This window comes from Neurospora hispaniola (assembly GCF_033458365.1).
Source record: "Neurospora hispaniola strain FGSC 10403 chromosome Unknown B0T23scaffold_2, whole genome shotgun sequence".
Lineage (NCBI taxonomy): Eukaryota > Fungi > Ascomycota > Sordariomycetes > Sordariales > Sordariaceae > Neurospora > Neurospora hispaniola.
The window spans coordinates 683,170-705,812 of NW_026944407.1; the positions used below are offsets into that span (position 1 = coordinate 683,170).

The 22,643-nt window shown below is 53.8% G+C and overlaps 6 protein-coding genes across 6 annotated transcripts; 1 reads left to right on the plus strand and 5 right to left on the minus strand.

The window, feature by feature from the left end:
• Positions 1-59: 59 nt before the first annotated feature.
• B0T23DRAFT_451188 (HAD-like domain-containing protein) lies at positions 60-1,951 on the minus strand. Its single transcript, XM_062841113.1, has 2 exons — positions 1,362-1,951; positions 60-1,291 (listed from the first exon to the last, which is right to left on the minus strand). The coding sequence occupies exons 1-2, from the start codon at positions 1,631-1,633 to the stop codon at positions 187-189; spliced, it is 1,377 nt and encodes a 458-aa protein (XP_062695047.1). The 5' UTR covers positions 1,634-1,951; the 3' UTR covers positions 60-186.
• A 2,069-nt stretch (positions 1,952-4,020) lies between these two features.
• Positions 4,021-6,496, minus strand: B0T23DRAFT_393110 (uncharacterized protein; the record flags this gene model as incomplete). Its single annotated transcript, XM_062838053.1, has 3 exons — positions 4,021-4,280; positions 4,353-6,230; positions 6,478-6,496. 3 exons carry the CDS (start codon positions 6,494-6,496, stop codon positions 4,021-4,023), a joined length of 2,157 nt encoding a protein of 718 aa, XP_062695048.1.
• A 3,432-nt stretch (positions 6,497-9,928) lies between these two features.
• On the minus strand, positions 9,929-13,190 carry B0T23DRAFT_65081 (uncharacterized protein). Its single transcript, XM_062841598.1, has 2 exons — positions 13,044-13,190; positions 9,929-12,914 (listed from the first exon to the last, which is right to left on the minus strand). The coding sequence occupies exons 1-2, from the start codon at positions 13,090-13,092 to the stop codon at positions 9,967-9,969; spliced, it is 2,997 nt and encodes a 998-aa protein (XP_062695049.1). The 5' UTR covers positions 13,093-13,190; the 3' UTR covers positions 9,929-9,966.
• A 1,186-nt stretch (positions 13,191-14,376) lies between these two features.
• On the minus strand, positions 14,377-17,138 carry B0T23DRAFT_393112 (kinase-like domain-containing protein; the record flags this gene model as incomplete). The annotated part of the gene is made up of 4 exons (XM_062838054.1): positions 14,377-15,138; positions 15,195-16,648; positions 16,745-16,873; positions 17,006-17,138. 4 exons carry the CDS (start codon positions 17,136-17,138, stop codon positions 14,377-14,379), a joined length of 2,478 nt encoding a protein of 825 aa, XP_062695050.1.
• Positions 17,139-18,168: 1,030 nt separating this feature from the next.
• On the minus strand, positions 18,169-19,771 carry B0T23DRAFT_372685 (protein sco1). The gene is made up of 3 exons (XM_062836747.1): positions 19,390-19,771; positions 19,089-19,298; positions 18,169-18,997 (listed from the first exon to the last, which is right to left on the minus strand). The coding sequence occupies exons 1-3, from the start codon at positions 19,594-19,596 to the stop codon at positions 18,566-18,568; spliced, it is 849 nt and encodes a 282-aa protein (XP_062695051.1). The 5' UTR covers positions 19,597-19,771; the 3' UTR covers positions 18,169-18,565.
• Positions 19,772-20,424: 653 nt separating this feature from the next.
• Positions 20,425-22,198, plus strand: B0T23DRAFT_312351 (uncharacterized protein; the record flags this gene model as incomplete). The annotated part of the gene is made up of 2 exons (XM_062834683.1): positions 20,425-21,283; positions 21,453-22,198. 2 exons carry the CDS (start codon positions 20,425-20,427, stop codon positions 22,196-22,198), a joined length of 1,605 nt encoding a protein of 534 aa, XP_062695052.1.
• Positions 22,199-22,643: the final 445 nt, after the last annotated feature.

Sequence of the window (22,643 nt, forward strand, 5' to 3'; positions counted from 1 at the left end):
CGTATCTGACTGTGGATTAGCACAACTGATGATACTCAACCAAAGTGATAAGAGGCCGGGCTTGGAACTTCTCGATTCTCGTAGATTCTAGATAAACGTATATACGTGGTTGAAATGTTGTAGAGTTGCTTTGGATGCCGTGAAATGCGCTGAACTTGAAATCAAAATCATTCCCATCTTCTAGCCCTACAACGCCGGACCAGTCCAACCCTCTCTCTTCAAAGCCCACCTCACCGCCTCCCGCGCATCATCCACAATGACCTTTGGCTTGAATCTCCCCTGGAGTGCCTTCTCCCCCGCATGCTCCGGGCTCCACACGCCCGTCCGCACCAAGATCGAACACCACTCCGTTCCAGCCTCACTTTGAAAATCATTCGCCCCCGCGATGTCGCTCTCCGGGTTATCACCCACCATATACACGCTCTTCAGCGTGCCAGGCTCGTGGTGACCGCGGCGCCTCAGTACTTCGTGCCTATGGGTTGTCAGCACCCTCTCAGCAAACTGATACGTTTCGCTGTACGGCTTGCCAATCACCCGCCGCTGCAGCTCATGACCGTTCGTCAATCGCCGCCAGACGCCCGCCACGGCGGCCTGGAACGCGCCCTGCCCGAAACGCGGGAGGTGGAACCCCGTACTCCAGAGCAGGTCCGCGTTGCTAAAGTACAGCGGCGGCTGCCCGTCTTGCTGCCAGCCACACGAGGGTAGAGCGGCGTCGCCATTCTTGGGCGAGTACGTGCCCACGTAACCTTGCTGCGAGAGGAGCAGGTCGACGATGAGCTGGATGTCGTAGGCCCAGTCGCGCGGGTCGTTGAAGACGAACATGGCGTCAATCTTGAGTGCGTCGCTCAGGCGCATGCCGGACCCGGGCGTGAAGATGGGCCTGGGCAGCGGGCGCGCGGTAGCGGTATAGACGGTGTCGAGGAGCGGGTCGAAAGGGAAAACCTCCGGGTGGGCTTTGAGGATGTCGGCCGGCGTGACGACGTTGCGGAAGCCGTAGTCCTCGGCGATGAGTCGACACTTTTCCGCATTGGCGCCTGTCACGAGGATGGTCTTCTCCCGCAGGCTGTCGGGCCCTTCGACGAGCTGGCGAAACGGCGTGTGCGATTGGACAAAGTTGTCGGTGGTGAGCTTGACACCAAGCTTCTGGCTAAGGTCTTTTACTCGTTCGGTCTCGTGCTTGCCACCGCCGTTGGTGAGGAGAATGAAAGGGATGTCGTTGTCGTTCAGGAACTTGAGGGCCTCGGGAGCGCCGGGAATGGGCGTCGCGACGTGGAGGAGGACGCCATCGATACTGCAGTTTGGGGATTGTTTAGAGACGACGGAGTAATACCACAAGGTGGGTGTACCTGGGAGTGACCTACTCGAAGGCGAAGGCAAATGGAGGTGCCTCGCTCGGCGTGCTCTTGGTGTTGTATTTGCGAGCTTCCCGACTGTTACTCCTGCTCAGGCCACCAGTCTTGCCAATCAAGGAATGAAATTGGGCAGTTCGTGTATGCTTCTGCGTTGCGCGCGGTAAACCGGAAGCCGCGCTACATATATGACGGGATATTTGAAAAGGCAAGGGCAACGACGATGTCAAAGCATTAACGTTTGGTCGGGCGACAGCACTTCCCAGGATGCGTGAGGTCCTCATTATGTTTATAGCACCGAACTGACGCAATGGATCTCGAATTCGGGGTACGTATGGAATAGTTGATCGTATGAGACGGGAAATACTAATCGATTCTGGTGTAGAGGATAGATCACAAGTAAACAGATGTCGTCATCACATGGTTGGGATGGACTTCGGTGGAGTATTCTTCTTCGTCCCGTATGGAGCGTCGGGTTTCACGATAGCCCATCCGTCCCCGTCCGGTATCCACGATCCCCGTCATGATTGAGGGCCTCCGGCAAAATCGACCGGTATCGGCGGCTTTCGGATGCAAGCCCGCCGCCGGCAGACGGGACCCTGATCTTATCATTTAGGTGGGGCAAGGTGTGTGCAACCTGAGGTACCCGGCGAGGTACGGAGCTCGAAATGTGCATCTGTGAGCACCGGAGCGCAGCTGCATGCCAAGAAATGTTCCTGACAGTGTTCCTGTCAACTGCCCCACCCACAAAGTGACAGCGACAGGGGAAGCTCTTCCTCCTCTTCCTCTTCCCGTCCGCTTCGAAGCTCACGAAGAGACAGAACTGACTGAGTGGGTGCGCTGATCAAGATCAGCAGCGAGCTGACCGTTTCCGGCTCCCTGGACACCCACCTCCAGAGTCTTACAAGGCTCCGAATCAGCTGCCTGGACCAGATTGTGTGACTCCTTAAGCCTTGTTATTTTTCCACAAGCGAAGGTAAGAGGTGGATGAGTTCGGGGATGGAGCATCTAGACTCTTAGAGGTAGCTAACAAACACTGCGCGACACTTTACGTGTTCTTCGGGAGACTGTTAGAAATAGGACGACAGATATGAGAGAGGCAGCCTGAAACGTCCTCTCCATGCCCATCAGTAAGCCGGTTCGCTCCCCATCCACCCCCACATCCCTTTGTTTCTAAGGCAGGTATCATTATGTCCTAAGAGGCACCACTGCTGGGCTACCTCTACAAGGTCCACGACTTTGCCGCCCATTTGTGCTGCTGCCGGTATCGTAACGTCACTTGATAACCTACCCTAGGTACTGCCAGGCAAGCCTAGAGGTGGCCGGAGCCCAAAAAAGAGTTGATCCTCTTCAGGTCCATCCAGCCGTCCTAGATTGTCTCCAGTTCATTAAAAGTTCATCCACACACACCATTCCCATCAGCGTTACAACCAAGTGGAATTATATGTGGAATTTTCTTCGTTTTAACGCCACCGCGGCTACTTGGTTAGTTATCTGCTTTCAAGTGCCTCGCTTCTTTTCTTTGCTTCCGTTTCATTCTATGAAGCTCGACAGGCAGTCCGCCCATAGACGTGATCCAAAACTTACGCCATATTGACGCTTTCGCACTTCCCAACGCCTCCTCCATCGAGGATATATCATTCCCATTTTGCTTGCATCCTATGTCCTATTCCAGCTCTTTGTCTGTTTGTCACCCTTTGCTCCTTTCTTGCCCTTTACCGTCTATTGCAAACCTCAACATACCAGGCCACTTGCGACCGACCACATGCGGAGTTAAGACGATACAATCGAGGAAAATGAAGCTGAACACCCAAAAAACCCGTCGTATCAACAACACCCGTGCAATTATAACACCCCTTTATGGCCCATCAGTGCTACTACACCTTCCCGTCTAAAAGAAACTTCAATGAATCGCAAAGACGGCCCAAAGCAAAACACGCGCGCATACGTGTCACGAGTATGGCGGTATGGCACTCTACACTCTCCGTTCATTCCTGTTGCCCCCTCCCGTTCTAAACACTGAGACAGACCCTCATATTTCTGCCCTACATCTTGAATCTCCTTTACACCTCAAATCCTACACCAGCTTTCCATGGCCCTATCTGTTCCACGCTGAATAAACATCATCATATGCATTACAAAAAGCCAGTAAACGATCACAAAAGTCCATTCCTCCCCCCTTCTTCTTTGCTCTCCTCCCAATTTTTTCTTCCTTCAGTCATATACTCGCACAAATTCCAGGACCGAGAGGTACTCTGCTGATGGGCGACAAGGACTTTTGCTTTTGCAAATGCCTTGCAGACCCTCACTGAACGTCAGACGCTATACGAATCGTGTGGAGATCTGGCCATATGCTGCTGAACTCTCAAGAAGCGTGAATACGTCTCATTGATGCAATGACAGCGAAGAATCGACATGGCTTGCGGGAATTTCTTCTGCCATGCCATCCGACGATGCCCAAAATATCTTCCGCCATCAAACCGAGCGATGGATACACGGATATATACTGTTAATCTGACAATGTTCCGTCGAAGTCGGAAGCGAATATTGAAGCAAAAGTTGCGAGAGCCTAAGCAGGCTATATCACCCAAACAGGAACAAGTTGTGAGTGTTAATATGCTGTTCCGAATATGTGCGTCGTGCGGTGTGTTGACCGCGCGACAGTTCATTGTCACGCTTGGCTGACTCGGCTTGCCGAAGTGCGACTACGTTCGTCCTCTTCCAGCACGTCGCTTAACCTTGTTGGATGATGGTGTCGGGGCATCGTTTCCCATCCAGGCGCTGCGTAGCCTTGTCCACCATATCCGGATGATTCAGGGTACGTGCCGCCGTATTGCGAACTCGATGGGGGATAATTAGTTGCGGGATTCGACGTAGGGGTTTCAAAATCCTCTGTCGCCTGGTCAGATTGGCGAGCTTCCGGGCGGGGTGCTAGGGTAAGGGATATTGTCTCTCGTCGACATCTTCGACAAAGTGGTCATCAATATCGCCAGTGCAACTCACCTTCGTCATAGCCTGCTCCTGAACTGGCCCCATAATCTCCAGGTTGTTGCGTGGAGGCACCAGGTTGTTGCTGGTAATATGCGCCACTTGGTTGGCCAGCGGCAGTCGTGTTCGGTTGGGCAGCGGATCCTTGGGTATACTGAGAGTACTGGGGATTTGGAGCGGCGACATAGTCGGAAGTGTCGGATTGGGTCCTCTGATGATCCCGCGTGCTCGCTTGGCGATTAGGAACACCTTGTGTCATCGGCACGACCTGGACGCCGCCTACTATTGTTGGATGGCCCTGCTGAAGGGAAAGTGTCCGGTCCCGTTCTTCCTGTTCCCGACGACCAAGTTCTTCCCACGCGCGACGAGCCTCGTCTTTCGAGATCAATAACTCCTTCCGCATCTCTGCAAGCAACTTCTGGGTCTTCGCGTTTTCGCGCTCCTGCTCCTGAGCTTGGCGGGCAGCTTCAGTTCTACTTCGCCGTTCCTCTTCCAAGGCGTTCTCGAGCATGGCGTTCGTCTCCTGCAGGCGCTCAATATCCGACCGTGTTTCGAAGAACCAGCGCTGGAACTTTCTCTCGGAGCTGGCGCGTAGCCTCTGCAGCTCGACAACTGCATGAAAGAGGTTGGCACCCGCTGCTGATAAGTCGCTGACCTGCCTGGATAGCTGAGCGGAAATTGGGTTTCGGTCGAATTCGTCGGTATTCTCCTGGAGTTTTCGTATCCAAAAGCTGGTCATTCCCTCCCAGTGCGCTGACAGGGCTTCCCATCGCTCAAAGGCATGAGGGAACGAGTTCTTCATCCTGGTACCGGCATTTGGCGCTGACGGCTCGGCTGGTTGCCCAGGCGCTGTACCACCAGTCCCAGCGGCAGGTGTAAAGCCCTGTGGTGCCTGATTTGGTTGACCGGTGCGAGCTGGGCGCAAAGGTTGCGGTACGTCCGCTTGCGGGGGATTTCCAGGCTGTACCTGGGGACCGCCTTGGGCATCTTGAGCTCGTTTTTGCCTACGTTGTGTGGCCGGGTCGGTGGCTATGTTACCACCTGGTGCAGCGCCAGCAGCAGCATTTCTCCTTTCGGCGTTCTGTCGACGCGTCTCCTCAAGCATACGCGCCTCCTCTTCGGCGCGAGCACGCTCTATCTGCTCCCTTTCGGCCTTTTGTCTTGCCTCTCGTTCAGCACGTTCACGCATGATCATCCTAGGGCCACGGATCACCTGCTGGGGGGAGCCAGTCTGAGAAGGTACGGTAGGTCGCGGCGATGGGACGGCATGACCATTGGAGGTAGCAGGGCCGACGCCGCCGCTCAGTAGATCCGCCATCGAAGCGTTTTCTTCGTCCAGATCTGGGGAGAAGGAATACGGTTGCCTTAGAGCTTCCTCGAGAGCCCAGAGAATAGCACTCTTTGTGTGTCGAGAAAGGCGAAGGGGATTGGAGTGGGACAAGGATGAAGTCCGTTCCGGGATAAACGACGGCTGGGGCGGGAACGTGTCTTCGTTGAGATCGTCGCTGCTATCTTGCAAAGGGCGTTGCCGAAAGCTTCCGTGTGGCTGAGGGGGTTGTCCAAGTCCAGGGGGACCAGCAGTTGCGAAGATAGGTTGGGGTGCGATGCCAACGCTGGCCGCCTCGAGGTGAATGCGGCGCGAAGATCGGGATGGCCTCGGGGCTGGGCTCGGACTGCGAGCGGCTTGAAAGCGCGGTGTTCGACGGAGCGTTCGCTGAGAAGACGGAGTGAGGGATGCGTCGTCCGATGCAGGTGTCGCCGTGGCTGACCGGAGAGGAAGAGTGCGCTGCTGACGCTGCGTGGGCGTTATCGGATTGTAAAAATCGCGGGGGTTCTGGGAAGGTGGAGGTTGGTGTGTTCCGGCGGCAATATCTCCCTCATCGCCAGCGGGCGCTGGTGTGGTTGACAAGTTGAAGGGTCACCACCCTGGTGGTGACGAAATGCGACGCGCCTAGTAGGCAGGCTAGGGAGGGCAGGCTGGGATGGTGGGCCGAAGGCTGCGATTCGGGTCAGATGCTGCCGTTACATGCAATGCGCAAAGACAGAGGAAGGAGAAATTGCTGCAAAGCAGACTGTAGATGCTTGTGGACGGATCGGTGGTGGTGGTGGTGTCCATGCTTGTCGTTACCAAGGTACACACCCTCACACCGTACCGACATTACGGCGCGACAACCGTCCGCCTTTTCGATTCTCTCCACTCACCTTGATGTCTCTGTTTAGCTCGGAGTTCCGTGAATCATGACAGGATATGAAAGCAATATCCTGGCAGGAATGGAAGTGCAAAAGGGAATATTCCTGTTCTTCTAGTGTGGAGTGAACAGTGAACAGGGGTAATGCAACAAGTCTGGTGGGTAATCGTGGATTGGAGGTAGCTGTTGCGAAAATGGACGAGGTCGGGTTTGGTGATGGGATGGAAGTGGAAAAATGCGTGGCTGGTGAGTTTTGGTGACGAGTGTTTGAACAGCCAAAACAGGCGGCCGATCGGACAGCACTAGCACTGTACCGTAGTGTACTTGTAATTCGGGTTCCGGTCTAGGCAGGTTGTCGGTTGGTTGTCCGGGGTGTCAGCAACGGTGATGAAGTCTGGCCTGGTCAAATAGGAAACTGAATGGTTTGTTGAAGAGCAGAAAGAGAGCCAAAGGTCAAAGCCGCGCTGTCGACCGGGTGGGTGCCCTTTTGAAGGTGGTACCCGTTGTTAACTCGTGTAGTCGTGTCGGGCAACCAGAGGACGACGAGCTGCGGGATGGATGATGAGGCTGATGGATTGACAGCAGGGTGAGGTGATGCTATGATGGTGTAGTGTGTTGTTCCAGGCCGGTCAGAGATCCCCCACGTTGCTGCCCGGACTGTCCTCAGCATCAACCCTGGACAGGACCGGCTGGAACCTTAACATGGACACACTGAGATGCTTCCCTGCCCGGGCGCCTCCCCATGCGCCCCTCCTCGGGGACCCTAGGGTATTGCACACTGCCAGCTATAGCACCTCACTCTGTCCAGCAGGGAAAGATGTCGCTGCCCGACCGCTTGTAAAGACCGTCACGACAAAACCACATCCGCCCTTTTTTTTTTCTCCTCACCGCCTCACCAGGGCACCGGTCAACCTTTTGCCAAGCCGACAAACTGAGCACTCGTCAATGCGCAATGGCTGAGGCGTCGCTAGGGAGTTGACTCGGGCGCCAATGGCTTGACTTGGTGTCGATTCGTTCAGCCGGGCGAAAGCCTCGTAGTCGAATGCTCAAGCCCCAGTTGAGAAAGGAAGCTGTAAGGTAGGTGTCGACGATACCCTCGGTCGTTTTCCCGGACTGGACAACACCCGACCTTATGAATGAGTGGTCCTCTTCACCACGTACTTGCCGTTCGGCAATGCAAGTTGACTTACAAGTGCAGGCACAGTTGTACACAAAGCACTGCAGAACGATGTGAAATTCCCGCTCGGGAAGGCACCAGGTAGAGGCAGACAGGAAGCACGAAATGGAGGTGAACCCCGCCTGTTGCCATGAGTTTGAGACAAACGTCATGGGTCTTTCTGTTGAACTGAATCGTTCCTTCCTCTTCTTTGCCAGATACAGGCCAACGAGTCTGGTTGTTTGCCAATCTTTCTTTGACTTTCAATTTTCGTTTTCTTCTTCTCAGTTCCATCATGCCTACACAGAGCGTTGTGGGCCGACTCCGTATGGTAATCAGTTATCCTATCTCCTCCAGGTCAAGTTACAACTGGCGAGTGCCTGACACTACAAGACGGCCTAGCTTCCTCGAGTTGCCACAATATATCTGCAATCAATCAATCTGGCTAACGCTGCTCAAACTGTCGAGAACTTCTTGATCTTTGCAAGGCAGCATGGTCGGACAACCGGAGCAGACTCGCAGCATCCTGTCACGGCATAACGGTCGTGACACGGGTAGGTCGGTCGATACGAAGTGGCCCGTTCAGACAATCTGGAGATGCGGCGTGCTAGTGTCGTTGCACAAAGAACGGGCCCAAGGCACAGCTCAAGGCACAGCTCATTACACTAGCCATCAACAGACACTATCAGTATGAAAAGAGAAGCTCTAGCCAAGACGACCCTCTCCCAAAAAGTCATCGAGATTGGATATCGGCCTGTTCTTTGCGTACAGTACGTATGTACACACTTGTTTCTATCCGGGCACCCTTCCTGCCTTCTTCACAACCAACAAGTTAACACTTTCACCGGAGGCGAATACTAAAAAAGTCACGTTGGCTCGGATTGAGCGGCTGGCTGGGTAGCCTGGATGTGAGGCAGCTGGAAGTTGGAATGGATGAAATCGATGCGTTGGCAGTACATGAGATGTGACGAAACTCATGCACCAGTGTTGCATTCTCCAATCGCTGACCTGTCTCAGAACCCCAAGATTCCAAGAGGATGGTTCAGGGCAGGCTGCCCAGAACCCGCTTTAGCCCCAACCATGGTCCCATTCTCAACGTCGAAGATTGTCAAACAAGGCCCTACTTCTCACCACGGCCAATCTCCTGCCTCCTTCGTACCTCATCCTAATCGCATGGCCTCCACGCCTGTCTGACGTCGATGTTACCCACTGGGTTCCCTCTCACGACTCGATTCCCAAGTTCTGGATGCGAAATAGAACATTCTCACTGTGGAGCTACAGTGGTTTGAATACCTTGTTGAATCGAAGATCCATATGAAGATGTCTGTGGGTATTCTTCCTGGAACGAACGTGAGAATGCCGTCTATAGGACTGCTCCTATATCTACCTCACCACGCATGGGATCCGAATCGTCAACGGTCCCAGTGGGGTTCATGATTTCATGGTGCAGACCAACCCGGTAAATGCTAATCATACCAGATTCGTTAATAAAGCGGGAGAGACATTGGGAGTTTGCGAGCCTCTTGATGACACCCTTTGATGCTCTTTGCCCAATTTCTCATCACCGGAAGATAGGCTTTGAAGGAAAGCTCGAAGAGTACGCCAGTACAAGTGTACACTACGGTCGAGAAGTTGATTTCATCTCGGTCAGATTTCGGAACATCGTCAACAAACTCGTGGGACGCAGTCCTGTGTGAGTGCAGGTCACTCCTCTCACATAGTGGCCTGAATGACTTCCAATGGATTGTTGCTCTTCCCCTCGCCGGAGGCCCCCAATCCATGTTCCTTTGCTCTCAATGCTATATCAACAGCCGAGATATCAAGGCACAGCTATGCCTTTCACAGCGAGATGAGTATGTCTGTGCTAAAGGCAGCATCGGTATGTGCCGAGTCCGAACGCATGCTTGATAACAGAATATTCTTCGGTTTTTGATGTCCTAAAGTGTAATTGATTGCTATCACCACAACATGCTGGTTTAATTTAATAGTAACCCGAACTCCAATGCAATGCTTTGACCACATCCAGGCTTTATAACGTGCGTCTGAAACATGACAGTTCGACCAACAAAGAAGTTGATACTCGTCAAGAAGATTGAAAAAGTTCGTCAAAGGGGTGGTGCAGTAACACCCGCGGTGAGCCTCCCAGGACCCAAACAAAACATGTCCACCAAACAATTTCATGATCTCATTAAAACCAAAACATCATGACCATATCCTCATAATACATTTCTCATCATTATTACCACCATCCAAGATCATAGTAAACACACCTGCTGCAAGATACTCAACTCAAAAAGGGTTGATCTAACCCCCCAAACTTGATCTGGCTTTTCCTCACCGTAAACCTCCTCGCCCTCCTCACGCCCAGCGTCTCCTCGCCCGCCACACCGGTACTGCCGCCGTACCCCAACCCAAACGTCCACCTCGGCCTCGTCTCCGGCACGCCCCTGCCCACCCCAAGTTTTTCCTTCAACTCCTCCCTGCTGCGACAATGCTTAAATGCCAAATCGCCCAGCAGGTCCTCGTTCGCCAAGTAAGAAATGATCTCAGCCAAACAGGTGACGCCATGTGGGAACCGAAACGGTTTCCTTGCGGGAAGCAAGGACAGCAGAGCCAAAAAGTAGAGCACGCACAGCGCCAGAACGATGGCGAAGGCGGGGAAGTTGGGGAACATTAGGACTTGTTCCTCCCTGGTGGGCACATCGTGATCGTCTACCAGCGAGCCGGCAGGCTGCGTCAGAGCCATGAACATGCCGCCACCCAGGACGGGAAGCAGGATGAACAGGGTCGAACACGCCGAGGTGAAAGCCATGCGCCAGTGTCCGTTCTTGAGCGCGTGAAAGGTGGCCGTCACCGGACCGCAGGCTGCGTAATCAGCCAGCAGAGAGGCGTCGGCTGAGGCACCGCCTTTGCTGTTAGAGGAGGACATGGCGGCCCACGGCTGGAGTATGCGGAGGTGCATGTCGATGGTTTGGAAGAGGAGATACAAGCTGAGGCCGAGCAGGGAAGGAAGGAAGGAGTAGAGGAAGTTGGCGGCTGAAAAGGCGCCCTGTACAGGAGCGGCGGGGAGGCCGGGGAGAAACCCCTTGGTGATGCGGGTCGCGGGGAGAAAAGAGACGATGAAGAGCGCGAGGAGGAGGATAAAAGCGCCGGTTAGGAGCAGTAGGAGAGGCGAGGTGCGCAGGCACCAGGGGAGGTAGCGATAACGGCCTTGTGGGGAAGGGGTGCCATCTGAGACGGCTTCCATGTCGTAGTCCTCTCCGGTCCCGGTGCCAGTTCCCATGCCCGTGCCGGTCCCGCTGCCGCTGTTGCTGCCGGCGACGGGGTTGATGTTGATGGCGGCCATCAGACCTTGCTTTTCTTGAAACTTGGTCATCCCTTTGCCGGTCAGCTGGTCGGGAAGCGGTACGGCGATGAAGCCTTGATCCATGGGACTTCCCAACGTGTACCATACGCCAGACCGGCCGTCCTTCCACGTCCAGTAACCCAGTCGGACGTTGGCCTGGTGGCGGAGCGCAAAGCGAATGCGCCCGCGGTTGCTCGCTAGCTGGGTGCCTCGGTATTCGTCCGCCGTGTTAGTCTCGGAGACGATAGCGATTATGTCGGCCAGGGATCGCGGATCCCACGCCAGTCCCGTTGATCGTAGCGTCGCAAAGTACCTCCAAAGAATGACGGTCGAGATGAACATCACCAGATAAAGCGCCACGGCGGTCCACGCAACGCCCTGGACCGTGGCCCACATCCAGACATCATCCACGAAGACAACTGTGAACAGGGAACTAAGCAACGGGAGAGTCATCCCAAAAACCCAAGTAGCCAGGATCGGAACCCAAACCTTCCAGCCCCCAATAAACTGCGGCGGCCAGAGGAACGAGCGGGGATACATATCCTCGAACAGCGCGCCATCTCGCTCCCTGATGTTAGGCGAAGCCAGGTGCACAAAGGGAAGAATTCGAAAGGCGGTGATGATGATAAACTGCGCCCATAACAATAATAATCCGCCCAGGAACTGCGGCAGGATCCGAAATAGAAAGTAGGAAGACCCGTAGATGCTCACGTATCCCGTCAGTCCGTTCTGCATGTGTGACCATACGGCCGAGAAAATCAGCGCGGCAGCCATGAAGAGGCACATCAGCATGAAGGCGACCAGCGAGCGCGCTGTTAGGGGCATCGGGAGGAAGTCGAGTGTTGGGAGGCCGTTGGCTCGGGGCTCGCCTACTTTGGCTATGAGCGCGTCTCTGTCCAGCGGCCGCCATTCGTGCGGCTGCGCTGGCCGTGGGCCATTTTTTAACAATGTTGATGCGAGCGAGTCCGCTGAGACGGCGGGGTTCTTAGGCTGGAAGGGTGTTTGGAGGAGGCGTCTGTCTTCTTCGAAACGTTGTTTGAGTGCGGGATCTAATGTTGATGAAGGTTCAGTCGATTCCCCTTCTCGAGGTTGATGTCGTTCTTGCTGTTGGTGCTGTGCGGGTACATAGCCAACAGGAAGAGTCCCTAGACCTAGCCCTCCTCCTCCTCCTCCTCCAGCTCCCCATTCACTACCCGACGACCCATCCCCCGAGTAACCTGATTCTCTGTTCCCACGAGTGAGAGCTTCGATGGCGTACTGGACATAGGGCGTGTCATCGACACCTGGGGTGACCACCCCAGCTTCCCGGGCGAGATCGTCTTTGAAGTCTTGGACCGGACCTGCTGCTGCTGCTGCGAGCCCACCGTTTACAGGTAGACCCCCTGGCAATGGCTGGTATGGATTTCGTTGCATTTTTTGAGGTTGTTGTTGAAGAAGTTGTTGTTGTTGCAGTCGAATAGTTGGGGGCGGCAGAGGTGGTAAGTCCGGTAAGACACGCGGTGGCCCTTGAATGACAATGGGGCTGGCATGGGCTAAATGGTCTCGGCTTGTTCCTCCGGCAGTGGTTGGGGCTCCCGTCCCGTGGCCGTGGCGGCGGTGGTCGGTGGCTCCGCTATCCACTTGTTGTTCGCTCGTGTTGTTATTTTCGGCAGAGCTTCGATCGAATTCGGACGGAGGAATAGTTGATGGTGGGTGTGAAACAGACGGCGTCGGTTGAGCAGCAGCAGCGGCTGCCGAATAAGCAGGTCTAGATGTGAACGACGAGTCCGAGTTAAGAGCACTACTACCGACGCGGCGTTCTTCCGGGTGGCCAAACGTGCCTCCGGATCGGTTCGACGGCGGCCTTGGATCGGCGGTGAGATACTGCGGATCTGGTGGGCCTCGGGCTACTAGTGGTGGGCAGTGCCAGTTGTTAGTGCATCCAGCTCGCTACAGACAAGGAAGAAAAAAATAAAAAAAATCGAACACTGCTTTGATATGCCGTCAACTTGGTAATATGACGCAGGCCTACATACGTGAATCAAGCTCTTCGGCATAATTGGCATCTGGATTGTCGAAGTTCATGCTTGGAACTAGCAACAGGGGCAGGAACCAGAACCAGAACCAGAACCGGATCCAAAACGGGATGCACGAATTGGGATTCGAGATTGTGGAGCTAGAGATTGAATGTCACCTGTGGGAGGTAGCCTGTAGGTCAAGAACAAGGAAGAGAAGCGCGCAGGACTCGCAAACGTCGATTCGTTTTTGGTCCTCTTGAGGCGATGATGAGGATCCATCCAACTAGCAAGTTGTTGATGATGATGCAGGCGACCTCTCTACAATGTCGCAAATGCGTTCCGTTTGTACCTTTTGGCCGACTCGCGCCCTGCTCGCCCTATGACAACGTCTGTGGAGGTTGGGAAGGACGTTGCCCGAATGGCTTCGTATTGCCTCCGGTGGTTGGGCGAGCCGCGACCAGCCTTGCCAGCCCCCCGCTTTCCTTCAACGTGGACATTGGTGGTTTTCGCGCTTTTGTTGGGCCTCTGGTGTCTCTCGGTATTACACGCCATGTAACGCGGAAGGTTCAACTACATAGTTAATTCTTTTCGAGATTTGACACAGGTTCAGACGATCCAGAGCTGTGTGCATGATGGGCCGAGTCATCTCTTTCAAGCAATAAGATCAATCATGGAGGACAGAGATTTGAGGACAAGAGGGAGGAAAACTGAAGAGGGAGGAGACATGAACCGCAATAAGTGAAAGCTATCAAACATGTCTTGGCATTGAGAATTGGGCACTTACACTATTAACACAGTGCCCTCATAAATGGAAGTTGAGATGAACTGCAACGGCGTGTGCAATGATTGCGGGGGAGGCTTCATACATCGGAACTGTGCACATTGACACGCAGGCATCACTTAGAAGGTACGTACCTGTGTCACAACGCCCATGTTGAAATACAACGTGGAGTAGACTTCGACAGTAAATGTTGACACTCACGGTGTGAGCAAAGGGCTCTAAATGTACATACAAATCTGTAAATCATGCATGCTCGTAGATACACCGCTTTCCCATATCATTGGAACTACCAACTGCTACGCTATGCAGGCCCTGGCTGGCTATGCAGGTCACGTCAGCGCCCTCGCATCGCACGAAGCCGTCGAGCTGTAACGTGCGGCTGTATATGTAAATATGCAAAAGGCTCAACAGTAGGTATATAGGTCGGGCCACTCCGCTCCGGGCCTAGCCACTGACGTTATGCGTTGGCCTTAACCCACTTCTTCCTCTTCGCCTTATCATATCCCTTCTCCATAATTACCGGAATCACCTCCTATTTTCTGTTTCATCTTGAGAGCCTCAGAGGCCTCATCACTGCTCAACAAACTTAAGCCTGCAACGAACGTTCTCCGGCAACTCCTCCTCTGTGACAAGCCCAAGGCGTACACAGTCCGCCCAAAAGAAAAAGGCCCTCTCCTGCGAGTAGCCCAGGTAGTCGAACGCATCGGCCTCCTCTTCCGCCTCAAGCTCCTCGTCCGGCACGCTGCCTTCCGGCGCCGTTACCACGTCTTTCGCCCCATCATTCAGTCCGGGAATCTTCGCCTGGATGATGCCCCATACCACCCATTGAGCGCTGTTGGCAACTCGCCAGAGCCGGGTTTCTTCCAAGAGTTCCTTGATCCTCTTCTCCGACTCGGCTTCACGACGGGCGTCCTCTTCTTTCCACCCACCTGGCGGCACGCGGGCGTCCAACATGAATTCCACAATGGAGCTTGCCGAGTTGGTGCTCTGAAGCATGCCGGGCCTAGGCGTGTCCGTGCTTGACGGTGTCACCGATGGTGTTGATACACCAGGTACCGAAGGGAACTTCGGCTGGTGGTCCACGTAGGCCTTGATGAACCGCCGCTGCTGTTCGAGGGTTGGATACTTGGTAGCGTCGCAAACGTGTGGCGTAACAGGATCGTGATAGTTGTAGGTCCATTCGGAGAAGTGATTGGCAAACTCCAGGCCGGCCAAGTTCGCTCCGGCATACTCAAAATCGATGACGATCAACTGCTTGTGTTCGTTGGCGGGCTGCAGCAAAGGCGACTTCTTATCGTCGGGCCGAATGCGCAAAATGTTCCCGTATTGAGTCTAGATTCGCGGTCAATAATTTTTCTTAGTGAATAACAGGATATGCGGTGACAAACATCATTGTGGGCAAAGACCAACTTTTCCCTTATTTTGGTAGGGCTGCCATAATAGTCCTCAAGGAACTTGCGGTACTTTTGAACCATCTTTCTGAATACGGGCCACTCGACACCGCAGACGAAACCCCTAGTCTTCCAAGTCTCCTTGTGGCGAGTGGTTTCTTGAAGCTGGGCTGCAACCTGGTTGTCGAGGTACATGGCCGTCTTCTCAGCCTGGTCGAGCCACCTATCCCAGTTTCTCCAGACACCAGGACCTTCATCCTTTTCATGCTCAAGAAGCTCAACGCCGTCATGGAGTTCTCTCATGCGTTTGGCGATTTGTTTGGATGTCTCAGGCTCACGAAGATTCTCTGGCGTCAACGTGGTGGAGTTGAAGTACTGCTCGAAGCGGCCGTTCAAAAAGGTACCGAGCAACCGAGGGCCAATCTTCTTTCTCGCCAGGCGCTTGAGAACGCCTAATTCGATTTCTCGGTCGATCAAATGCTCAACTTGAGGGCCGTAGACTCTGAGCAAGACCTTTTCCGGCTGTCTCTTGCCCTCCTGCGGAGGCAAAATAGATTCAGGGGGCGGTGACACCACATACACAGCGTTCGTCAGCGCTCCGCTGAGTCGCTCAACAGAGATTGTCTCACCACCGTTGAGCGGAATGCGCCTCCACCCCTTCAACCTAAGAGTGTGTGCCAGCCTGATGATCTCGTTCTTGAACGTGAGCCAAGCCTGCTTCTCCTTCTCTTCCCTACGGCTGGCTTGTGAAGGCGTATCCTCGGTGGTCGCCTTGCCGCCCGAGTAACTCATGGTCTTCGAGTTGTCGAGGAACACGTCACAGCTAGGAACAACGACATCGCCATCAAAAAATTCTGTGTCGGAAGAGGCTGTGCGGGCAGGAGGCGCCTTGAGACTCCTCCTAGATCGTCTGCGTCCGAGACGGGGGCCTAGCTGCGGGACCTGGTCTAGGCCGAGAGCAGACATGCCGTCATTGAGGATCTTTTGCAGTCTGTCCAAAGAAACCTCGCTCGAGTCTGTACTGATGGAATCCGAACGAGGGCGGGTAGGCGAGGAGACGGTAGGCTCTCCGTTCACATGGATGGGTGGTGTCTTGCGCCGTCGAAGAAGCTTCACTGTCTTTCTAGTTTCCCTCTTGGTCTTTTCATGCTGAATCCATTCCGCTACTTGGGCGACCAGTCGCTCACTGATCCTGTCTATTTTGCTACGGTGACGACCTTGTGGACCGTGTGCCGGAGATTCATCCATTGGGGCAGGTGATGCAGTCAGCACAGTCGGACTGCCGGAGTTGTCGATGTCCGCTTGGCTGGTACCAGAAGCGAGTGAGGTTCTCGATGGGGTTGAGGTGGGTGCAGGTCGGCCACCAAGTCTTTTGGCGACGCCCGCAGAGAACTGTTTCTTAACGTGGTGCTCTTCCACAGAAGGAGTCTCAGGTTCCGCAATCTGCACAGCTACGCAAAGTCAACCACAACTCTCTGACCCGGGATAAACTTGTGTTATATATACGGAAATTTCTGAGATTGGCAAAGTGAGCTTTGCCCACTCACCCCCTTGCTTCCCTTGGTAACACGACATGGGCTGGAATGCCCACATCCGCCTATTCATCTGATCGATATCGTGATACATGAGACGAACAATGCTCACATCCAGGCTGCCGTTTTCGCCGTCAGACTTCTCTGGTAGCGAGAGCTTATCTTGGGGTGGCACACGATAAAGGGTGGCTCACTGTACGTACACGCATCATGGGTCGTGCAAACAAGTCTCAAAAGAAAGAAAGAAGCAAGAAACAAAGAGAGCGAACCACCAACCTTTGGAAGATGCGCCCGAAGAGTGTACTCTGTCACTGTCGCCTTCATATTTGAGTGCCGAGCGTCTGGGGCGGATCGTTGGTCCATTGACAGACCCGTTCGTGGATTCGTTAACGGAGGACGGCGCCGACATGGTATTGGATGAAACAGATGGGAATTTTGCCCAAACCAGCGTAACTAAATGGAGGTCGCGTTGGTCAATGTCAAAGCGATATGGCGCGATTGAGATCAAATGTAGAAGTTTTCTTTTGAGATTACCACGGGCTGAAGATATGTCGTCTGCGACCGCGACCTTCCGAGCCGACCCGTCTCTTTCTTTTCACGAGGGGCTCCACACGGGTGAGACGATACACTAGTCGGCGACTCGAGTGGGTAGTGTGTGCCTGGAAGTCGCCTGGAGCGGGTGCGTTTGTCGGCCTGGAGCCCCGAAGATCACGCCGGCGATGAAGTGAAGAGGGAAACCCCACGCCGGTCTATTGCCTCTGAATCTCAGCCAAGATCGCAAATGGTAAATCTACTCCGATATGAGATACTTTACGAAGGCAAAGAAAATAGATAAAATTGCGAGAAGTGTTAAAGTGTTGTTTAAAGACAAGATGTCTGATTGATGCGTTTCGGGCTCCACGGTCCAATGAGTCCTTATCTACCGTAGTAGTGTACGACTGCCCAACCATGCATGTAAGTCGTCTTCCCTCTTTCACATACTGTACCTTACCTTACGTATGACCTAAACTTTCCGTATCACTTATGGAAACAAGGAAGAGCAATCTTTTCAACACAGCAAATAAGACATAAACGATAGGATTTGGAGTGACTGCGATGCACTCGACGTGGGGGCACCGATCGCAGGAAAGAGCAAAAAAAATCCAGGGCCCTTTCTCGTTGGCGCAGTGCAAGGGAGTAGGCGCCGCCAATGGTTGGAACATCGATTGTCAATTAGGTAGGTAGAAAAGAAAAAAAAAGAAAGGCACGAATGGAAAAACCCACTGCACTACGGCGACCCCACCTTCTGTTACCACAGCTTTGGAAAAACCGCACGTGCTGACCATGACGTAACATCCGATAAGATACGACAGGCTCCGTTGCCGAGTACATAAGAGTGTTGGTGTCACGACTCACGGTTGACACGCGACCAGTTTGTACGCCGTATCCTTTCTCTTGATCCCCATTACATCAACTACTTGATGAAGCACAATTAATATGTTGCCTGTTATGTCATGCCGTGTTAAGGTTGCCTTACAATTTGGCTTGTAGCTGCAAGGTCGCTAAGGACCTTAGTCCGTATTCTAGCATACCATTAGACATTCGACTTGGTCATCGAGCCCAACTGGCGCATCTTGTTATACTTGAAGACCGGGATGCGAACAGAACCCGAAATTGTCTAAAGTGACAAAAGAAATCCGAGCCCGCCCGACGCATATCCAAGAACTTGGAGGCACCATCGCTCGGTATCGCTGCCCGACAGAAGAAATCCTTTAATGTATAAGTACCGAAGGCGATTTATCGTACACGTTTTCTACACTCTGTATCTTTTGCTTTTGTATCAAGTCAGATGTCCGCCTAATCCTTCTTCCACTTACCCTGCCAATCCTTCATGTGGTCCAAGATCACCTTGGCAGCCTGGTCAGGCGAGTGTTGGCGGCCGAGGGCCTCAACGAAATCACCCTCGGGATCCATCAAGTAGAAGTAGATACTATGGTCGACGAGGTAGTCCTGGCCAGGCTCGACCTTGGAGGGAGTGCTGAAGTAGACGCGGTACGCCTTGCACATGGCCTTGATCTGGTCGTATGTGCCCGTCAAGCCGATGAACAGGGGGTGGAACTCGGCCAAGTACTCCTTGAGCACCTGGGGGGTATCGCGCGCCGGATCGCAGGTAACGAAGACAGGCTTGAGAGCGCCAGGACGCTCGGCCTCCACCTTTTCGAACATGGCCGCCATCTTGTCAAGCTCCTCGGGGCAGATGTCGGGGCAGTGGCTGAAGCCGAAGTAGACCTGTAAGAAAGTAAAGGATTTGGTCAGCGAGCTTGAATGTGAAAGCGCAGGGGCTTTGTGTTGCAAAAGATTGCGTCTAGATCAAACTAACCAAGGAATAGCGACCCTTGAGATCCTTCTCCGTCACGGGCTTGCCGTTCTGGTCGATCAGCTCGAACGGGCCGCCGACCTTTGGCCTGCCAACACCCTTGGTCGCATCGGCTATCCTCTTGCGCTGCATGCGCTGCTTCTCGTGCTCAAAGTACCATAGCAAGCCGGCGCCGGTGAGGACGAAGAGAAGGCCGGCCTTCCAGGAAAAGGGCTACCCGCAACAGTCGCTAGTGTCAGCTGATTGTTGTCGTAGGGAATGTGTGAGGCGGAAGACGCGTCTAGTCGACGACACGCAGACGTACTCCCGAACGGTATTTGCTCTTTGCTTCCTCAACGGTCTTATAAGTCCTGCGTTGCGCCACTGGCTGATGGAGCTGGGCTTGGAGTCTCGGGACGGTAGGCCGGGTGGTTGTAGCTGTCGAGATGAACCGCTGGCATTGCCTCGCGGGGGTCCTGGAGAGGACACTGGAAAAGGTGCGCATGGGCGCAATGGCGTGCGACATGTTCATTCGCGCGGTGGTATTGTTCGTTGTAGTTGACAATCAAAGTGGAATCTCGAATGTTGACTTCCAAAAATCAGACGCGGACCGGATGACAAATGACCGGCGAGGTGACCTTGAGGAAGGCTAACGGAGGAGTCCGGACTCCAGACGGCTTGCAGCGCAAAATCTCCCCGCGCAATACGGGCGGCAGTCGGCACGGCCTGTGCTTGCTCTAAAAGCTTCCAGGTCCCGGCCCGCGGGATCAAAAATAAAGTGGGGCACTGAAGCTCAGGGTCGTCGGGTTGACACGCTATGCGCTTAGCGAATATTGCCAAGCCGTTGGTATCATGTTAGACGCCTTTGGATCGCGTCCACTCAAACCACCTTCATCCCTATCCTGATCCCAATCTTCATGCCAGGGTCACTATCGTTCAAACGGTATCACCCTTGGCGAAATTGCTCAAGCGTGTTGCCGGTTGAACTTCGTTGCTTCGGTAGGCAATTGGCATCAAGATGCCGTGCGTCGAATGTTAAGCACGAATCTCCCAGCGTTTTCTCTGCACTGCGAATTTAGTTCAGGTTGCCTCCAGGTTGGCACCTGCACCCGTAGTTTGGTGAAGTGGCGGTAGCTGCCACTGCCACTGCCACGCAGGTTGAGTAACAATTGCTAGCACTTCACGTCATTCAAAATCGACCAGGATGGCCTCCTCATTTTCAAATTCCTTCTTTACTCTTGAGCCGGCCGCATCAGAGGCAGCAGCCAGTCCAACGACGGATGAAAGCGGGAGACAAACCAGTCCTTCGGTCGCCGAGAGTGATCAAACAACTAAAAGCACCAACGCCAGCAAGAACAAAATGTCATTTGCATCCGCATCTCACTATATCAACGATGTTTCACAACAAGGTGATCGTCGCTTCTACGGTGGCTCCGAACACTCTAGTAGCGACGAGGACGGTGACCATATAATGGGTGATGATAAATTCGGCTCACCAGCAACTATGGCCAAGTCGCAGACGACATCATCAAAAACACCAAAGTCGAGGAGGCGGGGTACTGCAACTACCATCAAGGCACCCAAGCGGGCACGGACAGCAGGCGGAGGGGCCAGGAAAGGCACGGCCAAGGGAGCAGCAACAACAACAGGAGGAGGCGGAACCAGGAAGAAGATCGACACATCAGCGACGACTCTACCTAGCGAATTCGACGACGGAGGTAGTCCAGCCGGTAGCCTAGCCGGTAGGCAAGACGGAGGAGGCAGCGGAATGAGCGAGTCCGACAGCGGCCCCTACTGTATCTGCGGCGGACCTGACAATCATCGGTTCATGATAGCATGTGACCGTTGCGAGGACTGGTTCCACGGCGAGTGTATCGACATGGACAAGTACACAGGCGAGAACCTGGTGCAGAGATATATCTGCCCCAGGTGTGCCGTTCCCGGCCGTGGCTTGGTTACTCGGTACAAGAAGATGTGCTCGCTCGATGGGTGTGACCAGCCGGCCAAGATTTACGAGGATGCCAGAGAGGAGCGCAGCATTTTCTGCTCGCCGGAACATTGCAATGCATGGTGGGATCAGCTGGTTGCTACGCTGCCACGAACAAGAGAGGTGGGCATGGACAAATTGACTCGGCAGGAGTTTATGGGACTCTTGAATCCGCCGGATAGTAAACCAGGCCATGATGATCCGCCATGGCATCTTGGGGATGAACCTTTCGGTATGTGGCTCTCACGTCATTATACTTCATTCATCAGTCAACCTTCATCTTCTCGCCCCACTCATCATATCCAAACTTATTTCCCACCCACATTTTCATCACACTCTTTTCAACCCACCAACCCACTCCCCTTTCCCTCCAGGTACACCAAGCTAACCCACCCTCACAGGCGTCCCCCCAAATTTCTGGAACACCGCCGACCTCTCAGTAGTCCTCACGCCAGAAGAGCGGTCCATCCTCGACCGCTCCGCCGCCGACCGCTACGCTCTGGGCGAGGAGATTGGGCTCTGCAAGAAGATGCTCCAGCTGCTCGACATGGCGGTGAAGCGACGCGAGGCGGCCATCATGGCGGGGAAGGGCACGGCCAAGGATCTGTGCGGCTACGACACGCGGCTGGACACAGTCGGGGCAATTCACGCGTTTAGTGTCTTTTTGAAGAGCGACGAGGGAGAAGCGATTTTTAAGAGGGGACGGATGGACGCGCCTACAGATTTGTTGGCTTTGTTGTCGGAATCTGCGGTGCGTATCAAGAGTGAGCACGAAGATGAAGACGACGAGGAAGACGGCGACGATGAGGAAGATGAGGAAGGTAGTGTCAATGGCGTCAATGGCTGGGACCGCCGCAACGGAATCAACGGTGTTCCTAAAATTGACCCCCTGACGGCAGGCATGTGCACCAAGAAGAAGTGCAAGCCACACTCTGGTTGGATGGGGATCCTTTCCAAGAATGTCAAGCACACCATGAAGGAGCTCGCGGCGGAGGCAAAGGAGAAGTTGGATACCGAGACAAGGGTTCGCGCTAGTGCGGCGGGGAGGTATAGGAGGAAAATGAAGGAGGATAATAGGGTGGTGGTGCTTTATCGCAGTTCGGATGAGGAGATGAGTGATGAAGATGAGGAGATGGGTGGTCAGTGAGTGATATATCAAAGGGTGACACTGTCGCTTGGAGAGGTCATTGCTATCGTCCTTGATCCGTGTGGATATCCACCTCTTATGGTCGACCAAACGAACTACAGCGAAACTACGCCATCGACCGGCGTGGAGAGCCGGTCGTACCACATATATTATTGAAGGTGTTTATGCGCCTTGACCCTTTGCTAGTACACTCGTAGCAACATGACACATGGAACATGCTTGCTCATAATCTGGGATATATAACTGGATATAGACAGGAATGAAAGGAGTGAGTAAAGCCTGGCTAAGCCGTTGATAAGTATGCCAGATGTCACAAGCCGCGGGGCCTGTCTCGCCGTCTTTCTAGATAAGGCACGGTGCGATCACATAGGAGAGGAGAAGCAGAAACGGAAGTAAATGACGTTACAAATTCCCCCAATTATTTTTACCAACTCTATGTCTGCCC

Excerpts from the sequence above, each read along its gene's own strand:
- B0T23DRAFT_372685 (XM_062836747.1), bottom strand. The coding sequence starts at position 19,596 with ATGAACATGTCGCACGCCATTGCGCCCATGCGCACCTTTTCCAGTGTC. Across the intron at positions 19,299-19,389 it reads AGAGCAAATACCGTTCGGGA|CCCTTTTCCTGGAAGGCCGG; the intron begins GTACGTCTGCGT and ends TGTTGCGGGTAG. Across the intron at positions 18,998-19,088 it reads TCAAGGGTCGCTATTCCTTG|GTCTACTTCGGCTTCAGCCA; the intron begins GTTAGTTTGATC and ends ACTTTCTTACAG.
- B0T23DRAFT_451188 (XM_062841113.1), bottom strand. The coding sequence starts at position 1,633 with ATGAGGACCTCACGCATCCTGGGAAGTGCTGTCGCCCGACCAAACGTT. Across the intron at positions 1,292-1,361 it reads CCATTTGCCTTCGCCTTCGA|TATCGATGGCGTCCTCCTCC; the intron begins GTAGGTCACTCC and ends CCCAAACTGCAG.
- B0T23DRAFT_65081 (XM_062841598.1), bottom strand. The coding sequence starts at position 13,092 with ATGAACTTCGACAATCCAGATGCCAATTATGCCGAAGAGCTTGATTCA. Across the intron at positions 12,915-13,043 it reads TGCCGAAGAGCTTGATTCAC|CCCGAGGCCCACCAGATCCG; the intron begins GTATGTAGGCCT and ends CACCACTAGTAG.